This window comes from Phoxinus phoxinus, assembly GCF_949152265.1.
Source record: "Phoxinus phoxinus genome assembly, chromosome: 14".
In the NCBI taxonomy this organism is placed as follows: domain Eukaryota; kingdom Metazoa; phylum Chordata; class Actinopteri; order Cypriniformes; family Leuciscidae; genus Phoxinus; species Phoxinus phoxinus.
The window spans coordinates 30094971-30116873 of NC_136889.1; the positions used below are offsets into that span (position 1 = coordinate 30094971).

The 21903-nt window shown below is 38.9% G+C and overlaps 1 protein-coding gene across 9 annotated transcripts in view; it reads right to left on the minus strand.

Annotated features, from left to right (window-relative positions):
- Positions 1 to 21903, minus strand: part of dlk2 (delta-like 2 homolog) — a 528840-nt gene that overhangs the window by 3758 nt on the left and 503179 nt on the right. For 7 of the 9 annotated variants that reach the window (XM_079634648.1, XM_079634645.1, XM_079634647.1 and 4 more), the window contains 3 exons: positions 2261 to 2357; positions 2045 to 2175; positions 1822 to 1966 (listed from right to left, as the gene is read on the minus strand). In XM_079634648.1, coding sequence (XP_079490774.1) covers positions 1822 to 1966; positions 2045 to 2175; positions 2261 to 2357 — 373 coding nt within the window. The remainder of the gene's footprint in view (positions 1 to 1821; positions 1967 to 2044; positions 2176 to 2260; positions 2358 to 21903) is intronic. The other 2 variants (XM_079634646.1, XM_079634652.1) reach the window with 1 other exon arrangement.

The window sequence follows — 21903 nt, forward strand, 5'->3', positions numbered from 1 at the left end:
GCTATCCTATTGCGTGCAGAGGGATTTTGAGAGACAACCGTTTATCACCGCCCCTTGGATTAAGCCGCGTCTATGGAGAGTTGCCAGACTAAACTTCTTGATGTAAGTCTGGCTTGCCAGGCTAAGGCAGATCAATACTATTGTTGAATATTAAATGTCTCAAGTCAAACATTTAGGCGTTGACTGATGCTATTTAATATGTCAATTACATGAATTAGTCAGAGCTTACGAGGTGTTTAATAAACCAGCTGCGCACAAGATGATTTGTGATTTATAAATGTCACATCTGTCAGAAAGGTGTACGCACGTTTATTCTCTGAATATTGAGAATTTTCTGTAGCCATTTTCGAAATAATCGCAAGACCAAATGTTGGACGGTTTCTATGCAACATTTTATAAATGAGGCCCTTGGTGTCTCTGGAACAGCAACTGGTCCATTCCTGCAGCTTCATTTCCCAGAACACACTCAGTCAGTTTGTGTTGCTCGTCCGGGAGGACAGTCGGGCCGATCTGCAGTGTGTCGGTGTTCCAGACTCTCACAGCGCCAGTAATAATGAGCCCAGTGAATCACATGATTGCTCTCTGGAGGCTGCAGATTGACCAGGCTGTTGTTCTGCCTGCGCCAGTGCGTCTGGGCTTGTGTGCTAATAGATTAAGGATCACAGCTTAACGAAATGTTTGTTCTGAGGGGTCATAGGATGAGGAATCCACTATTCACTGATCTCACGTAAAAGAGTTCTTTGTAATTGAAAGTCCTACTAAAAACTACTTGTTCTGTTCTTCTGCAACTTTGTGATGACGAAAATATGCATTTACATTTTATATATACACACACACGCACACGCACACACACCAAATATTATTCAGACACCAGAATTCTTGGTATTTTTTTTTTTACTAGTGGGTGCAGGACACTATAGTGAATTTATGTAAGTGAGGATAGCAAAATAAAGTAAACCGTGACATATTAAACCCAAAAATTCTTCATACAGTGATACCGGTAAAATGTATTCAAAAATGTGAACCTAAAATGATTCAGACACTTTGAGCTGACCATGTTATGCTGAAGTGTTTTTTCTTTAATTGCTAATGCAACCTTTTTGATTGGTTGATGTGAACTAGTATTATCTAATTGTGTAGTTAAATTTAACAGCTGACAGATATTCAAACTAATTTATTTGTGAGACAGTCTAACAGAAGGATGGACAAAACCAGTGAAATATGAGAGTTCTTGTCATATTTATTACCATTTTCTAAACTATAGCGAATAAACTGTGATAATGTGAGAAATGAAAAAGGTGTCTGAATAAATGATGGTTTGACTGTAAAAAAGGTGACCAATTCAATTAATAATATGTGACCCTGGACCACAAAACCAGTCACAAGGGTACATTTTTTAAAATTGAGATTTATAAATCACATGAACAAATATACAAAAATAATCTTTCCATTGATTTATGGTTTGTTATGATAGGACACTATTTGGCCAATATACAACTCTATGTAAATCTGGAATCTGAGGGTAAAAAAAATCAAAACATTGAGAAAATCTCCTTTAAAGTTGTGCATTTATGTTCACGATTGTGCTGCATTCACTCACAAAAATAATGTTATATATATTTACGGTAGGAAATTTACTAAATATCTTCATGGAACATGACCTTTACTTATATATTCTAATGATTATTGGCATAAAAGAATAATGGATAATTTTGACCCATACAATGTATTGTTGGCTATTGCCACAGATATACCAGTGCGACTCGTGACTGGTTTTGTGATCCAGGGTCACATACGTATATATATATATAAAACACTTACTTTGTCTTTTGGCAAGGCCCAGTTTTCAGCTCACAGTCCCGCCCATGAAAGCCTTCAGGACATAAGCAGTTATAATCCCCCGACTCACTCAAGACGCATGTCGCCCCGTTCTGACACGGCTGTTCTCTAGAGCACACGTAAATATCTGCGGAGACAAGCCGCTGTTGTCATGTCAGTCTGTTAATGCGTTTAACACTTGTTACGCTCATGAATAATGAATCACCTTTGTCACAGAATCTGCCCCCCCACCCGTCCATGCAGGTGCACTGCCAGGGCTGATGACAGGAGCCGTGGACACAGCCGGGCATCCGCACGCAGTCGTCACAGCGCGGGCCGCCCCAGCCCGGGTCACACCTGACACACGAGACGACAGGTAAATACTGCTCATCAGCTCAAATATACTTCACCACATGAACGTCCCCCTCGTGAGTCGACTCACCGGCAGTCGCCGTCCTCAGCACACTTCCCGTGGCCAAGCTCACACGAGCAGTTGCTGGCGGAGGCCGTCGGAGAGCTTTCTCCTGAGGGAAAGGAAACTGAAGAGGAGCATACGTGTTTATTGATCTTACTATGCAGCAGTGTTTGTTGGCTACAACTATTCAAAAAGTTTTTTTCTTTACATTTACATTTAATCACTTATCCAAAGCGACTTACAATCGAGGAGAGCAATTAAACTAACAACAGTACAAAACACTATGCAAGTGCTGTGACCCTTCCCAGTGTAGTCTAGCGCATACAGGTGAAACTAATATATTATATAGACTCATTACATGCAAAGTGAGATATTTCAAGCCTTTATTTGTTATAATGTTGATGATTATGGCTTACAACTTATGAAAACCCCAAATTCAAAATGATAATATTGTGAAAAGGTTTTCATAAGCTGTAAGCCATAATCATCAACATAACAAATAAAGGCTTGAAATATCTCACTTTGCATGTAATGAGTCTATATAATATATGGATTTGTGTTAATGGATTTCAAGTGTTGCCATTAATACTAACTTTCTTTTATTAGGGCCCAAGCCCTGAAAGGGCGCAGAGCCCTATTGTTCTTCTAAGGGTTTTTTGTTTTTCTTCTTCTTCTTCTTCTTCTTCTTTATAATAAATTTTTTTCAAGGTTTTTGCCACTTTTGGGGGCCTTAACGTGCTCAAAAACTCTTGAAACTTTGCACACTGGTCAGAACCCGCGGCCATTAGAGCCGGACTGAAGCTGGTACCCGGGCGTGGCAGGGGGGCTCGACAGCGCCCCCTGGAACGGGGTCCGAAAACTTGGTCCATAAATCAAACACGCTTGCATGAAATAATATGAAACTCGGTACACTTATAGATCTCATCGGTTCATATATCCTTCATGCTCTGACTTTTTACCCCAGCCCAACAGGAAGTCGGCTATTTGGCGTAGTTTAAAAAACACATGCAATGGAATTTAAAATACTCCTCCTAGACGATTCAACCAATCACCACGAAACTCGGTGTGCATGAACTCAAGACATTGAGGATGAAAAGTTGCGAGGGGATTTTTGATATCTCGAACGGTTTGGCCGTGGTGAGGAAACGAATTTATGGCGAATATTGGAAACAGGAAGTGTGTTATAACATCCTCATACATTAATTGATCTTGATGAAACTTCAGCAGTGTGTTCGCTGTAAGAGGCCGATCACATGGATGTGACTATTGTGAGTCAAAGTTATTGCGCCACCAACTGGCAGCAGGAAGTGTGTCACTTTCGAAATGCTTTGAAATCACCCTCTTATTTTTACCCGATTTGCTTCAAACTTCATCTGTATAATGTAAACACACGACAGATGTAGACCTGTGAAAGGATTATTGATATCTTTAATACTGTCGCCATGGCAACGCTTTAAACTTTTATATTCTTTTTGGATGCATTTGAAGCTCTTAACATGCTTCAAATTGCATGAAACTCAACATGCATTTGACATTTATTGTGTAATAGACATGTGCGAAGTTTCAGAAACGGGCGTGGTAAGGGGCTCAGTAGCGCCACCTTTAGTCAAAAATGGGGTATTAGTTTTACCTACAGTAACCAAACTCGGTACGTATATTCTTCTCTTCGATCCGGACAACTTTCTAATTTACAGTCATTAGCTCCGACCAACAGGAAGTCAGATATTTTGGTTTGAATGTGTACTGTTTGGAGCATTTTCCCTCTGCCCCTCTGTGTGTGTGTGTGTGTGTGTGTGAGGAGGGGGGCTAGTTTAGTTTAACCATTTCTCTGCTGTGTGCAAAATCTCTGGCACTTTTGAGGGCCTTAACGTGCTCGAAAACTCTTGAAATTTTGCACACAGGTCAGAACCCGCGGCCATTAGGGCCGGGCTGAAGCTGGTACCCGGGCGTGGCAGGGGGGCTCGACAGCGCCCCCTGGAATGGGATTCGAACACTTGTCCGTATATCAAACACGCTTGCATGAATTAATATGAAACTCGGTACACATATAGATTTAATCGGGCCGAACAACTTTCCCTGGGTCAAGTTTTACGCCAGCCCAACAGGAAGTCGGCTATTACGGGTTGATTGGAGAACGCTTGCTCTCGCATTTGAAACACTTCTCCTAGAGAATTCATCCGATGACCACGAAACTCGGTCAGCATGAAGTCAAGACATGGAAGATGATAAATTGCCAGGGGATTTTTGATATCTCGAACGGTTTGGCCGTGGCGAGGAAACAAATTTATGATTAAAAAAGGATGCATAAAGTGTGTTATAACTTAGTTATAGTTTTACCTACAGTAACCAAACTCGGTACGTATATTCTTCTCTTCGATCCGGACAACTTTCTAATTTACAGTCATTAGCTCCGACCAACAGGAAGTCAGATATTGTGGTTTGAATGTGTATTTTCTCTCTCTCTGTCTCTCTGCCATTCTGTGTGTGTGTGTGTCTGTCTGTGTGGGGAGGGGAGGGGAGGGGGGATGTGTGTGTGTGTGTGTGTGTGTGTGTGTGTGTGTGTGTGTGTGTGTGTGTGTGTGTGTGTGTGTGTGTGTGTGTGTGTGTCTGTGTGATTTTGGTTGGGTGACAGTTGTAGGTTACAGTTTGACAAGAGTTTATAGTTTAACAAAAGCACAATGTTGTGTTTCATTGCCAGTGTACACAAATATAAGGAAACACTTTGCATTTTGAATGATGGTCTGTATGAACAAAATGACGGAGTATGTTTTTATGTCTCCATTGTTCGATCGAGCCTCACACACACACACACACACACACACACACACACACACACACACACACACACACACACACACACACACACACACACACACACACACACACACACACACACACACACACACAGCATTCCAGCATTGCAATCCTGACATCGCAGAATGTTCATTATAGCCTTAATAAAATATAATAATAAAATAGTCAACCTTACATATAAAAATTACACTGCTCTGTTTAAATAGTCATTTGTACAGTTTGTGCCGTTCATAATAATTTTTTTTTAATTTTTCTATATTGGAACGTGAGTGTACAAAGTGTACAAAGTACAAAGCCTATAAAAAGAATAGTTTAGCATCCAAAAATGTTAATAATATATATATTATTATTATATATATAATAATATATATGTTAAAAATAGGGGGGAAAAAAGAATTTACATAATATATATATATATATATTTTTATTTATTTTTTTATTTATATATATATATATATATATATATATATATATATATATATATAATTAAAGCTGCAAGCAGCGATGGAGGGCCCAAGCCGGTGGCACCGCCACCCGGTGCCTTTAGTGGAACTAAAGGCACCGGGTGGCGGTGCCACCGGCTTGGGCCCGCAATCGCTGCTTGCAGCTTTAATAACTCTTTTTATTTTAATGACGTATACTGCGTTAGACTAAACTGGAAACTGGGTTAACTGGAATTAACCTGAAATAAAATATTAGATTAGATTTTTTTTTTTACAAATGTTGCCTTGGCAGCTAAAATACTGTATACGTATAAATTGAATTGCTAAACTAAACCTGAAATGTAAATTTTTTTAGCTTTAATATATTTTCAAGTACAAAACAAAATTACAAAAATAGTATTTTGGTGCAGTTGCTTAAAATCATATTGTCAAAAAGAGATGAAATTCTGATAGCTTGTAATGTAAATCAATGAGATCTTTAAAACAGTCTAGCAGACACTTACATAAACTGCATATAAATGTCAGTTGTCACTCTATATCTCCCAATAATGTCTTAGCAAGATTAAGTGCTAATGCTTATTTTTATTATCAAAGCTCTGTAGTTTTTATCCAAAAAAAAAAAAAAAAAAGTCCAGTACGTGTTCAACATGAAATATTACTAACAATATTAAAGTTACTTTTTTGGTTTTCCGATATAAGAAAGCAATGCAAGATTTCACAGCAAAAAGACGTGACCCACAACCTGAAGGGGGTGTTTTCACAATTATACTTGCTAAAAAAGTGTAAAATATCAGGGCAGAAGGTATGTTGTAGATTGTCTGAAAGTTTTGATCATGTTGATAATTTAGAGGCCTAAGAATTTGATTTGTGTATCAAATATGATACAGTAGACGTCGTAGGGTTAATAATCTACATGTACTTTTGTATGAAATGTTTTCGATATGGTACAGGAAGTGATTCACCCCTGATCTCCATCATCGCCATCTCGACTGAGTGATTTAGCGTTCTTGGCTGTGCTAATCCAGTATTGAGCTTTGCACTACGGTGGATGTTAGTGCAGGGCGTGTGTGTGTGTGTGTTGGGGGACGGCCAGCTAGCGCGTGTGTCTGTGGTGATGGGCACGAGGGGAGCGTGTGCGGTGGGAGGAGAGGAATGTGCTCATGTCTCCGCCCGTATGAGCTTTGCCCGAACATCACAAGAATTCACCATCGCCCAGAGCCCAACCCCGACATGCCTTCAAACCACCTCTGACATCACACGTCCTGAGAGAGAGCGGGATAGTCCTTTCACGAAACATGCTGAATTATTCCCTACAGCCAGGAAGTTTTGAACAATTATTAATATGCAAATCACATGCACACTTATGAGAACTTCATTTCCCCCCCCCACATCTGACAAGCTCACTTAATCGTGTGACTATTTCGGATGTCAGAGCTGGTATGTCAGACACAATACATGTGTAAGCTCATATTCATTGACTGCTGCTGGAATGGGAAGCATTTTCCATGTTATCTGGCCTATATTCCTGGAAACACAGAGCTTTGAACAATGCGTGCCTGGCTTTCCTGTGCTAGCAGTGCAACAGCTGAAAAGCACAAACTGATGATAACAGAGCAGGCCAAACAACAATATGAAGCGTAATCTCTTAAACATAGACAGCTGAAGGATTAGTTTAACATTTAAAATTCTCTAAATAATTCTTGTTCTACAGTTTTATATGAGGTGAATGCTATTTTTGTCCCTCTTGCTTGTTGGTAATTTACACACACAAAGCAGGCTCCAAAAAACTAAGAGCACATTAAAAATAATGATTTATTATTATTTAAAGTCCGCCTGTGGTGAAAATCAAGTTTTAATGTTGTTTATATGTCTATGTGGTGTTTTTAATATGCTTGAAGACAAACCATGAGCACATTCATAAGTCAACAGCATTGCTGAGTATTTTCTCCTGAAAAAGACAGTCTCAAAACGTGGTTTGAAATAGCTGTTTTTTCTGACGTCACAAACTACCTTGTAACCAATCAGATCAACGTGTGATCGTAACCCAGTGGATCTTTGAGCTAGAGTAAGTGAGTGGAGGCGGGGCTCATTTGCATATTCATAGAACCGCGTATACTAGATGAGGCAAGGGTGTAAAGTTATTTTAAGGTATGAATTTATTATTTTTTTCAATATTTTTAAGGGATAAAATTATTGGCTACCTATTTCTAGGTGAATAATCAAATTTGCTTTAAAAAAAATTATGGACTGTATTTAATATAATAATAATGATCTATAACTGAAAAATAGTATGTTTTGAGAAATTTCTAATATTTAAATTTCCAATTTATCAGGGTATGTAATTGGTGTGGAAAGGAAGCAGATTTGCTTAAGGCTTAAGAAAATAAGTATAAGTAAACTTAAAAGTATAATTAAGTAAGTATACTTGGCTTGTTGTAGTTGTGTTTATCCTTTTGATTGAGTAGCATATTAAATACTTTTTTCATAAAGTTTTACATACTGAAACTTAAAGAAAACAGATACGTTCCTAATTTTGAGTATCTGAATTTGAGTAGGCTAGTCCACTGGTAGGGTACACAGGAATTTACTTCAAATCTACACTTTTCCCGCCATTGTCTGAATTTTCCCGCTAACCATGTTTTCACTGTTATACAGTAGGGAGTGCTATTACGCATCTTCTGAAATAGTACAGAATCTACAGATCAAAAAAACAGGTGAAGAAGAAGCAGGAACAAGTGATAGAGGATTGCTTATGCAAATGTAAAATAAAGCGATCATCAAATATTATACAGCATATAAGTTCAAAACTGCCTAACGTTACCGAATGTAAGACATATATCTGGATCAACATATTTGATCCTGAAACAACATTTCTGTTTGAATATTTAGTTCTAACCCTAACCCTACCCACAACTTGTTCCAAAAAGAGAGAAATGATAAGTGAATAACACTGATGGAGAAGCACCAAACCTCGGCTGTAAGCCTAAACTTGACATAAAACTGTAAACTTGTACCTCAAATCTGATTGGTTGTTTCAGAATCAACAGATGTTGATCCAGAAACATGTTTTACTTGGTGAAATCAGGTTCACAGTGTTGCTTATTAGAATTTGTCTTTGTGTCATATGATTGAAGAAAAAATGACGAGAAAACAATTTAAGAGATGTGTTCCCCGTGTCCATGTTTCATTACTGAGCTTAAGGTTGTCTCTCTCGCGTCTCCGGCTAGCTCTGCAGCTCTCGCCGGCCCGAAAGCCCTTGTAGCAGCTTCTTCTAGGTTGAAAGAGAGCAGTTTGCTTGCTTCTGGTTCAGAGGAGCTAGAATAACAACCAAGTCTGACATATGAAAGTCATATGAAAGCCCTGCATATGATGAACTATTAGATCTTATGATATCTTCGTCATTGAAAGCTCCCGTTTTGCCATCCAAGCTGTGCCAGACAACATCTAGGCTGGTTGGCAAGTCATATGTGGTGGCAGGTCAGGCTGGTGAACCTGGACCAGAATAGTCATAGCTGCACATAGTCACAGATCTGGCCCTCAGCGCCACTAAACAGGCAGCTTCAATCAGCCGATCCATGGTGGTGATGGAGAGGCATCTGTGGCTCAATCTGTCGGGCATCAGGGAGAGTGATAACCTTCTGGTCCATTTCCGGGAATGAGTTCCTGGAGAGGGGGAGTAGGGGGAAGAGACTCCGCGCTGGAAGGAAAAGCACGCAATTGAGCCAGATAAAAATTGAGCTCTCACCCCTCTATCTTTCCCTTCCCAGGAGGGTGTTGGAGCACAAGAGGTTGTTTAAAACAAGAGGAAAGGAAGGTGTTAGGAGGTTGAGATTTTTCATGATACGGTCCAATAAAAAAAAGATAGAAAGAACTGGACAAGAGTGATGCACCCTCCCTGTGAGACTGGCTAAGTGGATGGAGAGTTATAATACTGAAAAAAAAACGTGTCTAGTACTCTCTGTTCTCACCCTCTCTGGGCTGAGATACTTGATGCATATGTATTTGGGTTTTAGAGTGGGATTTATAGTTTTTAGTATCCCAGTTATTTCGTACCCGCAACAAGCTAAGCTGCAGCTGATGTGTGGAAGACTCAAGTTTGAAAGAAAAGGAGGTTTACTTCTCTGACTCTCCCCTGTGGGGGCTTATGAGGTAGAGCCAGTTATTACCCGCTCTCTCAGTTATGTTTGTTTCCTAAATAGGGCTATGCTGTCTTATGCACACCAGGAGCTTACTACACTGAGTATTAGGTGGACTATTTTGGAAAAATGTGTCCAGCTCTCTCATCAGCTGCCCTCTCCAATCCTTCAGTTGGGTTTCTAAGAAGAGCTATGCACCTCATGAATATTTGTTTAGTTGAGCTTGACACTCAAGGCCTCTCCTCTCCAGTCTTTATTAGGACTTGAGATGGACCAGGCATGTTGATGTGGTCCAGACTGTGGTTTGGCCCATTTTCCCACTCTGTTAACCCTTCAACGGGTATCAAAGCAGAGTAAAAATAAGTAGACTTCTTTATTAGACCTTGGGAATCTGTCACCCTCTCCATTGTATTGTAAAAAGGTGTACGCAGGGCTGTGCTCTCCGACAGATATCCAGTGAGTGGATCTGACAGGTGAATAGATATTGTCACATGTCCCCCTCCTCCCAATCTGAGGATTAGGGCTAATGGGTTATGAGTAGAACAGTATATTTGTCAGGTGTATGTTCAGTTCTGTTTGTTTTAGTTTTGATTTCCCTGCCGGCTTGCCCATCTGTGTTCCTAGTTAGTCTCCATTGTTGTTAAGTACCATTTACATTTTCAATTAGCAGACTATTTTATCCAAAGCGACTTACAAATGAGGAGAGCAATAGAAGCAATCAAAGCAACAACAGGGCAGCAATTTGCAAGTGCTGTGACCTGTCCCAGTTAGTCTAGCACAGTACATGTAGCAAGTTTTTTTATTTTATATATATATAAATATATATATAGAATAGTATGTGCTATTAATGGGTCAAGTGTTTGCCTGGAGAAATAACTAAAATAGGATGGTAGATGTGGTGCTATGGACTTAGCTGAGGCTACGCCTATAGTCTCCCCTTATATATCTGCTCTTAGGGGCTATCTGTCCAGTAGCTGGGCTCGGACTTGTCTAGTGGACGAGTCCCCCTTTCAGAAACGGTTGAGCCTGGAGGTTGGGGTCTGATTAAACACCTTTAGCACTGAGCTAGTTGCGAACAGCAATGTGAGGTCACGGGATATAACCGCTTGGTTGCCCATTGAGCCCTTCAATGCCCAGGAAAATTACAGGATCGTGCTTGTGTAAGAGCTTTTTCACCACATAATCAGGCATTGGTCAGCATGGCGTAGTAGTGGGTATTAACATTGAGTGGTGTAGAGTTATTTTGGGAATGTCTTAGGGTTACATATGTAATATCATTCCCTGAAAAGGGAACAAGACGCTGCATCACGTTGCCATGTTTCAGGCATGCCTGTGTGTCTTCCGTTCAGGCAAATTGAATCTGAATTGAAGTGTTGCCGTAAAAGATGCACCTTCAGCAGTTTCTTGAAAATGGCTAGACTCAGCAACTCGGCAGGTCATTCCACCAGCAGGGATTGTGAGAGAGATTTTGTGCCTGTTTGAGATGGCACCACATGGCACCGTACACTTGCAGAATGCACGCTTCTGGATGGCACGTAGGTCCGGAGTAATGAGTTTAGGCATCAGGGTGCAGAACCAGTGGTTGTTCTGTAGGCAAGCATCAGTAGAGATGGGAATTGATAAGATTTGATCAATATCAATGCCACTGACGATTCTGCTTATCGATCCGATTCCTTAACGATTCTCTTATCGATTTCTAATAGCACTTCTGTGTTGGAAAAAAGTAGTCATTCTTTTTCTGCAAAAAAACCCAAAGTGGTTTTATTTGTTTTAAAGCTTACACTTGAGTAAGCAAACTGTAGGCTACTTTTTATGTAATTTATGTAATAAATGGAACTTTATTGTTAAAGGACAAGTTCGGTATTTTACACTTAAAGCCCTGTTTACAGATCGTATCTGATGAAATAGAACGGTTAAGATTAAACTTTGGACACATGTTCCAGTCCCGAGAATTTTAGGTTTATTTAGCTTCCCCCCCACCCCCACAATGGCTGTCTATGTGCACTGGCAGATTCCTTCCTAAAACACATTAAACTTTCGTTTACAAAGACGTGAAACTCACCGAGTGGTCAGGGGTGTTCACTGATATGATCCCAAAAAAAAAAAAAATCGCTGAAAAAGATGCTTTCCAACAGGTTTTATCGTAGTGTTTGTCCACCTCCATTGACTTGTATTGAATGTGCTGTGTGAGGTACGGTATTACTCAGCCGCTTCTTCTTCTGCTTCTTCTGTGTATTCAATGAAATGCCAGCGGTTTGCTTGCAATCGGCAAAGGTGCATTATCGCCACCAACTGGTGTCTATTATTCAAGCTCTCAACGGAAGAATCTGGGTGTGACGTGTTTGGCAAAATAGGTCCACAAAAGCTAAATAAACCTAAAATTCTCGGGACAGGAGCATGTGTCCAAATTTTAATCTTAACCGTTCTATTTCATCAGATACAATCTGTAAACAGGGCTTTAAGTGTAAAATACCGAACTTGTCCTTTAAGTGTTACCGATTTATACACTGATTCAGACATCTCGTGAGTTCAGTGTTGGAAAGATCAGTTGTTTTAACCATTCATTAAAATTAATTTGTTCAAAGGAGTCATCAGTTCACAAATTGGACGTGTCATTATCAGACGTGTACGCGTTGTGTGATTATCCCAGCAGTTAGGACATCCCACAAGATTTGTGTCAATACAGAAAATATTTAATCGCTGGATAGTTTTTTTTGTTTATTTAAAGTGTGGTTTATGTCAGCTGAATGTGCGGAACACTTTTCAGAGAAGATAAGGCAACGTATTTTAGCACAATTCACACCCAGCGGTAATTCAGGGGGGAAAAAAATTCTCTGAATGCTCCACATGAAACGTTGGTCTTCAGACCTTTTACCATCATGTCGATTTATTTTGATTAATATGTGCGAGGGAGAGCAAGACAACGCTTAGTTTGGAGTCGGTGAAGCCTTGTTTATACCTTCGCCTGGCTCTGAAGAGAAAGTGCGCACGCGCGACCGGGGCGCTCTCTCTCTCTGCTCGTTCTTTCAGTTAAACATGCACCCTCACAAGCGCTATGGTGCTTGATAAAGGGACAGTTGTGAGTTTACGGTCTGTATATACTATGGCTGACTTCGGAGCAGGAGCTCGATAAGAGGACTCGCTAACGTCGAAGGCATACAATATCGATGGTTCGTAAAACTTAGAACCGGTTCTCAGGTGGAACCGGTTTTCAATTCCCATCCCTAAGCATCAGTGCCTTGAATTTAATGCGAGCGGCAACCAGTGCAAGCTTTTGAGTACCACACCTGTTCTGTTTTCCCTAGATTTTCCCTTGATTACTCCCTAATGTATATAAGCATTTAGTTAACTCAGGTCCTTGTTCGGTATCATTTATATTGTAGTAATTGTTCTGTTTGATTCCTGTATGTTTCCAAGTAAAGACTTTGTCATTGAATTATCCATTGCCGTGTGATCATTGCAGCCACTCAACTGTGACAATATTACTTTTTTTTAGTAGAGCTGTACAGTTGAAGGTTGAGTCATGAAGCGACCCTCTCCCTAACCTGTTGCCTTCTCCAGAATGGATGTGAAAGTAAGGCTATGCTCCTTTTTAGATCTGTAAGGTAAAGCCTGGCAGACATAGTCTGTCCTGAAATGAATCCATTGCAGGTGTTGCCCCCAGGCAGGCACCTTAGCATGATTATGCTCTTTGGTTGAATAGAAAATGGTAGTGCTGACAGATGGTACTATGATAAAACGTCACCCTCGTCTGTCACCATCTCTAGTTCATAACTGGATGTTGAAGTTGGTTGGAGCTCCCTGGCAGGGACTGGCATGAGTTGAATCTTGATGATTGAGATTGAGTGGGACTAAAGAAAAAAACACTCTCTCGCTTGTTGTGGAATTAGTTGTCAATCTGGGTAGTAAAGCAGGATAATGCTCCTTGTGTACAGATTGGCCCCAACAGACTACTCGATGGTTGGAGGAGGGCTTGAGATTAGGAGTGATTGGATTGGAGTAAGAACAGCGATGGTAAGACCCATTATCTGTTGCCTCCCCAGATCATTAGTCTATGGACTTAGCCTAGGCTAGGCCTATAGTCTCTTTTATCTCTACTCTTAGGGGCTTCGGGGTGTCCGGTTGCTGGGCTCGGACTGATCTAGTGTAGGAGTCCCCGTTTCAGAAAAGGTTGAGCATGGGTTTTCCCATGTGAGATCACGGGATATACCCGCTTGGTTGCTGATGCATAAGGGTGCTCCTGGTTGGGGCCCGTTGAGCCCTTCAATGCCCAGGATAATGACAAGATCGTGATTGTGAAGAGCTTTTTAAGCACGTAACCAGGCATTGGTCAGCATGACGTGGTGGGTATTAACATCCCAATAGTGTCAGCAACTGACATGGAGTAGAGTTCCCTTGAAAGGGAATGTCTAAGGGTTATGTATATAATCCGGTTCCCTAAAAAGGGATCAAGAAGGCGCGTCACGTCGCCATGTTTTGGGCATGCCTGTGTGTCTTCCTTCAGACAAACTGAATTTGATGACGTGTTTGCATATGTATGCGTTCAACGTGATGGCATCGCACTGCGTCGGCCAATGATATTAGCCTGAACTTACATGTGTCTCAGACACCGGGTTCCTCATAGCATCAGAAACTGACTCAACATCGCGTTCCCTTCTCAGGGAACCAGGTTACATGCGTAACCCTAAGATGATTTCTCTCACTAGAGAGCAAGTTAAGAGCGGTAAGCAAAATGGGAGATATGCAACATGAAAAGCGGAACGTTTGCTGTGCATAATTCAATATTCACACTTAAAGCAATTTTCTTATTATCTTTCTTTCCTTTATGCGTTTGCTCTCTGAATTTACTACCCAGCTAACATGGAACGTTCCCACAACTTTCAATGTTATGTAAATTTTATGTAAATGTTAAGTAAAAACATTAAACATTAAATTACATTTATAGAACATTATTAATAATTGATCTGCGTTCACGTGATGTTGAGAGAAATTAAATGTACTTAGAACAACGTTTTGGAACATCTTTTTGATGTTATTTGTACTTGATAAATGTGAACATTTAGCCTCTTGGAATATTACAAATAAAGATTAAAAAATATATATTGAGAGTAAAAGTAAGGTTAGGAGAAAGCTGTACAACCATTCTAATCATTACACGAAAATTGGACATTTTAATGTTTTAGAAACACTGTAAATTACTGGTCCCATGCACAATGTTTTTAGAGCATAAATATGTTAGCTGGGTAGTGTGTTCAAAACGTGCAGCGGATAACAAGGACTGGGAGTTGTTTGAATCCAGGATGGACACAGTGAATACCGGATACATCATACACAATAAACAGTTTTAAAGAGAGAATGAGTAGGGTTGTGACAGCAAACAGAAGTCAGATCTCGGAGAGCTGAAAGACAGATGAGGTGCAAACAACCTTCTCTTACATGATGTACATATTCCAGGAGCCTATTAGAAAAGCATCCAGGTCTGTAGCGTGTAAATATTTGCGATCACAATGGTTTCAAAAGGATATACTGTACATCAATAAATCTGAAAATAACAGTTGCCACAACTGGAGGCTATAGTGTAATTCTTCCAAAAAATGTGACGGATAATATTTACAACTAAAAGAAGCGATTCTACTAACGATCACATTATTCAGTATTTTTCCCATTAAGCAGTTGTGCATTGTAATAAAATGCTGCATCACTGTCAAACATGCATTAAATCTGCAGCTGTACAGCTAAGAGAACTGAGGCAATAAACAAACACCATCTCCTAATATCCTCTCTTATTTGAAAATCTGATTCATTTTAGCAAATAGATTTAGTGAATTTTTACAAACTGTACAAGAAAGAAAGACCACAGACACATATATCAGATAGATACGAGTGCGGAATCAAAACCTAAAAAACAGTAGGAAAAAATTTATCAAATGTCCTATTTATAATAACTTTTTAGATGTGTGGATCTTTTGTTTCCACTGTTGACATTAGGTCAAGATTTGTATTTTGAATAAGAAATTAATGCATAATACTTTTTATACTATTAGCTGAATTATACAGTTCCTCTGAGCTGCTTTATAGTAGTTGTATACAGTAGAAGTTGCACTTGATGAAACGAGACACTGACACTGTTTTTCATGTTTAATACGATAAAGCTGCTTGATTTTAAGCAATCTATTGTATAACGTGCTATATAACTAAGTGTGACGAGACTTTACTAGAGTGCTGAATTGCAGAGCTTGTGCAAACTCAGCTCAGATGCTTTTCTTATGCTTTATTTTAAACAATGCTTGCAGTTTTATTTTGTTACCGAGAGGAAAGCGTGCAGCACATATTTACATATTCATCTAACCGTCACGGTCAGCAGAGTGGGTGGCGTCGTTTTACTCACTGATCTACATAGAGAACTACAATACATTATCAGAACCACAGATCAGTGGTTTTACCCTAATGGCTATCACCAGACCAAGCTCAATCTTTTAAGATTGAACATTAGTCTGGGGAGTTCAAATGACTCTGTATGCTATTGGATAGTCCTTCAACCAATCAGACGCGAAAACTCCAGTTTGTACAAAACTTGTGTTGGTTTGTAGCATTGATCAGCGGTTTGCAAAAGCAGCAATGGCATCGGGAGATTTTTGCAGGTTATGCAAAAAAAAAAAACATGAAAGTGAGTGGTATTTACACTCGAACGATTTGTTTGCTTAAGGCGAGACAAGGCAGGCAAAAACATAGTTTTTTTTTTCACTGGTCAATTTTGAGATTTTGGGCTATTTGTTTTCAATAACATGTCTTCTTTCAGACTTGAGGTTGAAAGAAAGTCCAAAATACACATTTAGGTCTTTATTTTACTAACTTTGTCTATTTGCGTCTGTAGATTTCTCCGAAATTCAACAAATGTTGGCGTTATAAATCATCCGCTGCTCCGCGATCGCTGTCTGCTCCTGTCATCACACACACCGCTGTGAAGCTCTCTCTCTCCTTTACAATGCTGTCGGATCCGAATATGGTAATTTCCTTTTTATTAGCAATCAATCGTGAAAGTACAATGGAAATTTAACTCTTAAAGCGAAATCTCATTGGCTGATGTAAATTTCTGACACCGTGATTTGTTTAGATGCATCACGTGACGCGCTCTGACATTTAGATGTGTGTTTTTGACTGTTTTTTTGTTCAGTTAAAGGCCATAAATGCTGTGTTTATAAGTGTTGATGTGATTTAGGTGGTTTGTATTGTTGTTGTTAATGATTTGATGAGATATTGTGTCTGTAAATAGTTGTTTCCACTAAAAAAGTATGAATTTTTACATTACAAATCTTTAAATGCCTTTTTCTCAAAATGAGTTTTTTGTAATTCTCCAGTGACATCTCAGCCTATAGATGTACAGTACACCAAACTCTCCAGTTATACACTTAGCAGTGTTCTGAAGATATTTTTAGAGGGATTGGTTCATAAATCATTCCTGGCCTGATTTATGTGACATTTTAATTAAAAAAAAACATGGCGAAAATCGATTTTTTAAGGCTATGAACAGTATATTTAGATTTCCTAGGTAATGAAAGCATATATCCTGAAATCCCTCTGAACATCTTCTTTCATCTTGTGAGTAATCAAAATGAAAAAAGAATTTTGCACCTGGCTTTATCATATGTTCAAAATTGCACATATTTAATGAGATAATGCCTAATTTGCATAATTAAACATACAAATTAAAAAAAACTTGTAATACATTTTTTTTATGAACTCGTGTAAGTAATCAACTGAGGAAGTTTCATGGTGATATCTATTACTTTAAAAATGTTACCCTATTCCCCTGTAGTGTCTCGCCTTTAACTAAAGAAGCCATTGAACATCGTCGAGAGGTTAAAAGGAATTGGATTCGTCGCTTCTATATCGCCATCTTGTTAAACCCGCCAATAGCGCGCCAGGTGGATAAGTAATTTTTTGTGATTGGTTCCCGCATATTTGGAAAGGAAGCAGGATAGATAAATGTACAGGTTTCCAGCCGGCAGATCGGGCTGGGTTTACCCAGTGTAGTTTTACCCCAAAACGAAGAACGAAAAGGCCTTATTAACTGTCATGAAGATAATATCACAATGCAAGAACAATTGTAATCTATTGTCCTCTTGATGTGGGGGTGAAATATGAGCTGGACGTGTTCATGACATTCACTCAGACACCCGCTGGGTTGATCTGTCTTGTTCTGATTCAGCGGGGATTGATTTAAGCTGAAGAAGGCGGTATGATCTGCCAATGGGCCATAGTGATCATTTCAGTTGTTAACAATGGGCTTGAGTGCTTTATGATAGTAGTGTGACAGGTGTTGTGACCGTCTCCATCCTCCGGTCTCTGTGGCTCACCTCATGGGTCCTCAAACAGAAACCACAGTGAGTGGGATCACTGAATGCCAAAACCACAGTGATCTAAATTTATTCCTAGCATGAAACCCTATATTCCCTCTCCAGGACCCCCGTGGCTGTGCTCAGCGCCCTGGTGCCAGTGAAACATGCAGGTATGGGTTTCCCTTTGGTTTTAAACCCCATACTGGCCACATGCGCTCACCCAGCGTACGCATGTGTGTCTAAGATCTCACTGGGAAGCAGGTGGAGTGAAACAGAAAGCTGGTCGGACAGCGTCTGAAGGAGCTGAGGAATAGGGAACTAGATCCATGTGAACCCAACGATCATTCAGACTCGGTATCCACTCAGCCGTTTGCACTGCTAGAAAAACATTTTGCCTGGACAGACAAGCGAGGACGGATTATTAGAGAGCCTCTGGAAGCACCAGTGTTATTCTACACTGCAAAAACGCACCTATACATGCGATTCACTGCAGTTTCCAGCTAATAAAAAAACTGTCACTAACACAACTGGCAGTAAAACACAAAACAACTTGATAAACGTCTTGAACTGATTGCGCGGGGCATATCGATTAATAATGACTTATTTTCTTGCAAAATACTATAATATGACTTGACTTGTACCATAGTGCATCATTTGTAAACTAGTAACTTTTGCATCACATATTCAGCTCCATATGTTTGGCTTTTCTGATGTGTTAAACTTGCTCAGTTTTTCACCCGGTACACTTGCGATGCGGAGCGCCTGAATATGAGTTCTGTGAAACACGAGTCACGAAAGAGCTCAAGTGCTGGAAGAAGCAGAAGCTCACGGTTGCTTCAGAAAATAAATACACTTTTATCTCACATTTCGTGAGCTTAGAATTATAAGGTTCTATTTCTCGAAATATCGTATATCTCGAAATTGAGTTTTTGACATAATCTGATCCATTAGGTGTTTATTAATGCCTGTGTGGTGTTATTTTTGAAAAAAAATAAAAAAATTGTTAGTAGTTATTAATAAAATAAAAATGTTCCATCTCAGTTTTGCCAGATGGAATGTAAAAACTTTGATGCTCAATATATCTACCCTATAATACCCTAAACAGAGATTATAATTCTAAACTCACGATTTGTTTTTGTTAACAGTTCGGTTGGTAGGTTTACGTGGTGTGTTATAGCACCACGAAATCTGCAGGAAGCAACGTAATATAATTTAGCAGAGATGTTGCCACAGGCACGGTTTTGTTGTGTGATGTAATGTCCAGTAACCATGTTTACGTCTGGTTTTAATGGATCAGATTGTAAGGAAATAATAAATGCTGGGCTCAAGTCATTCTCAGTGAATTCTCTGCTATGCATTTAAAAGGAATAGTTTAGAATAGAAAATAGTGAGAAAATGCTGTCATCTTGTTTTCTCACCCTCATGTCATTCAAAATCTGTATGACTTTTTCTCTTTTGTGAAGCAAAAATAATATATTTTGAAAAAGTCCAGTGTCGATGTTATTAAAAGTTAGTGTTGTCACAAAAGAAAGTCATACAGGTTTGGAAATGACATGAGGGTAAGTAAATGATGATAGAATTCATATTTTTGGGTCAGTGAATTATTTATATAATATTATAGTTTTTTTTATTTCGACTGGGGATTATCCAAAGATTATTCAAAGTGATTCAATGTGTGAGTTTTCCAGAAGCCTCCAATTGTGAGATACAAAACGGCCTATATACTATTTTTTATTTATTTATTTATAAGATAAGATAAGTTGTGTATATATATATATATATATATATATATATATATATATACACACACATTCCTCCGGGGTTAGTGACATCACCAACCCTAGAATTTACATAAACCCCGCCCCCTGAACACGATTTAAAGATTATCAAGACAGAATATGCTAATCGATGACTAGAAGATAACTCCACATCAGCAACATAAATTCATCAACAAACCATTCAGAAATGTCCTGTTGCTTCTACATGTTGTCACTTCTTCTTGAGTCTCTCCATCATTGTCTGACTCCGGTTTGAATATAAAAGGCTAAAAGTTTTTTTAATTTTCAGTGTGTGTCTGTGTGAGTGCAAGCTGTTGTAGCTCCGCCCCCTGTGCCGGGAGCAGCAAATAATTAGCATTTAAAGGGCCAGGCACAAAACGGTGTGTTTTTGCTCACCCTCAAAAAGTGACAACTTTAACATGTTATATAAAATATCTGTGGGGTATTTTGAGCTAAAACTTCACACACACACTCTGGGGACATCAGAGACTTATTTTACATCTTGTGAAAAGGGCATTCCTTTAACATTTCCTTTAACTTTTGAATAAGCTTTTATTTTTATATTTTCATGCTTCATTTTTAGTCATTTTGTTGCGTGCTTTTGTCATTATTTGTTATTAGTTTTTGTTCGTTGTTAGTTATCAAGGCAACATTTTATTTCATGTAATATTTATATTTGATGTTATTTCAGCTGTATTTCAATGAACACAATTTGTTTTTAAATTAATTAGATTTTTTCATTAATGGTAATAATAACCCTGTAATAATAATAAAAATAATTATTCCTTTAATAATCCCAATGTACCGTAATGTAAAACATCAAAGCTGCTATAAAATGTTCAGCGGACACGACTGATATTGTTGAGCATGGGCCAGGAACTGATATGATTTCCCATTTCTTATTTCACGTCGTGGCACTGGCACACATTCAAGAGAGGTCGGTCGGCCGGTATCAGTTCTGCATTGCGGTGGCTTGTTTCCAGGTTTGAGCCTCTCAGCTGAAAGCCCCTGGCAGTCACAGGCCCCGGGGCCCCATTGGCCCGCTCTATAACTCATCTCACAGATCAGATTTCATCTTCAACTGCAGGCCAATGGGCACAAGTGACATTTCCTCTGGAAGGACTGTGGGCATTGCCCTTTGACCCCAACACGTGCGTAAGACACAAACTCCTGCGCCCAACAACTGAGACACAGATTTGTCACATTCTCTAACCAGACAGGAATTTCACAGCTGAATACTCATGAGACGGGTCGGGCCACAGAGGAGCCATCAAAGGCCCCGGACCCTGAGTCTTATGTCATCTACTCGCCAGGGTCCGGTTGCATGATTCACAGTTTGCAGAAACTGACTGAGGAAATGAACCGCCTATGTGGACAATTCTTTATTTATTGCATTTGGCCAATGAACTTGCTCCGACATTATCTTTTATAATTGCTCATGTTGGTTGTGTGCTTTGGTCTTAACTTATCATTGGTCATATATTTTGCCAGTGTCATATAACTAGTTTCATTGTTGTACTTACTAAATTGATATTTTAAAGTATTATAGTGTATGTATAATTACATTATAATACACTATAAAATATTGTAGATACAACAAATATCAACTGCTTAATTGATTTTATCATTGCATATAACTTAGGGCTGTAAACGATTAATCGCGATTAATCGAATCCAAATTAAAAGTTTGTGTTTACATAATATATGTGTGTGTATTGTGTATAATTATTTTGTATATATAAATATACACACATGCATGTATATATTTAAGAAAAATGTGTTATTTATAAATAAAATAGTTCTATTTATACATAATATAAATCATATAAATATATATATGCAGTATATAAATGCAAATATTTCTTAAATATATACATGCATGTGTGTGTATTTATATATACAAAATAATTATACACAATACACACATATTTTGGAAACACAATCTTTTATTTTGGATTCGATTAATCGCGATTAATCGTTTACAGCCCTACTTAAACTGTTTTTAATTATATCACCCAGCTATATACTGTACATAAAGTTGGATATATAACATCCAACTTTATCCGCATAAACATACAGTACACTGACGTAAAGCAATATATATTATTGACCAAATCTCAACCGTTATAATATATTATCATACAGCTCTAGTCTGCTAAA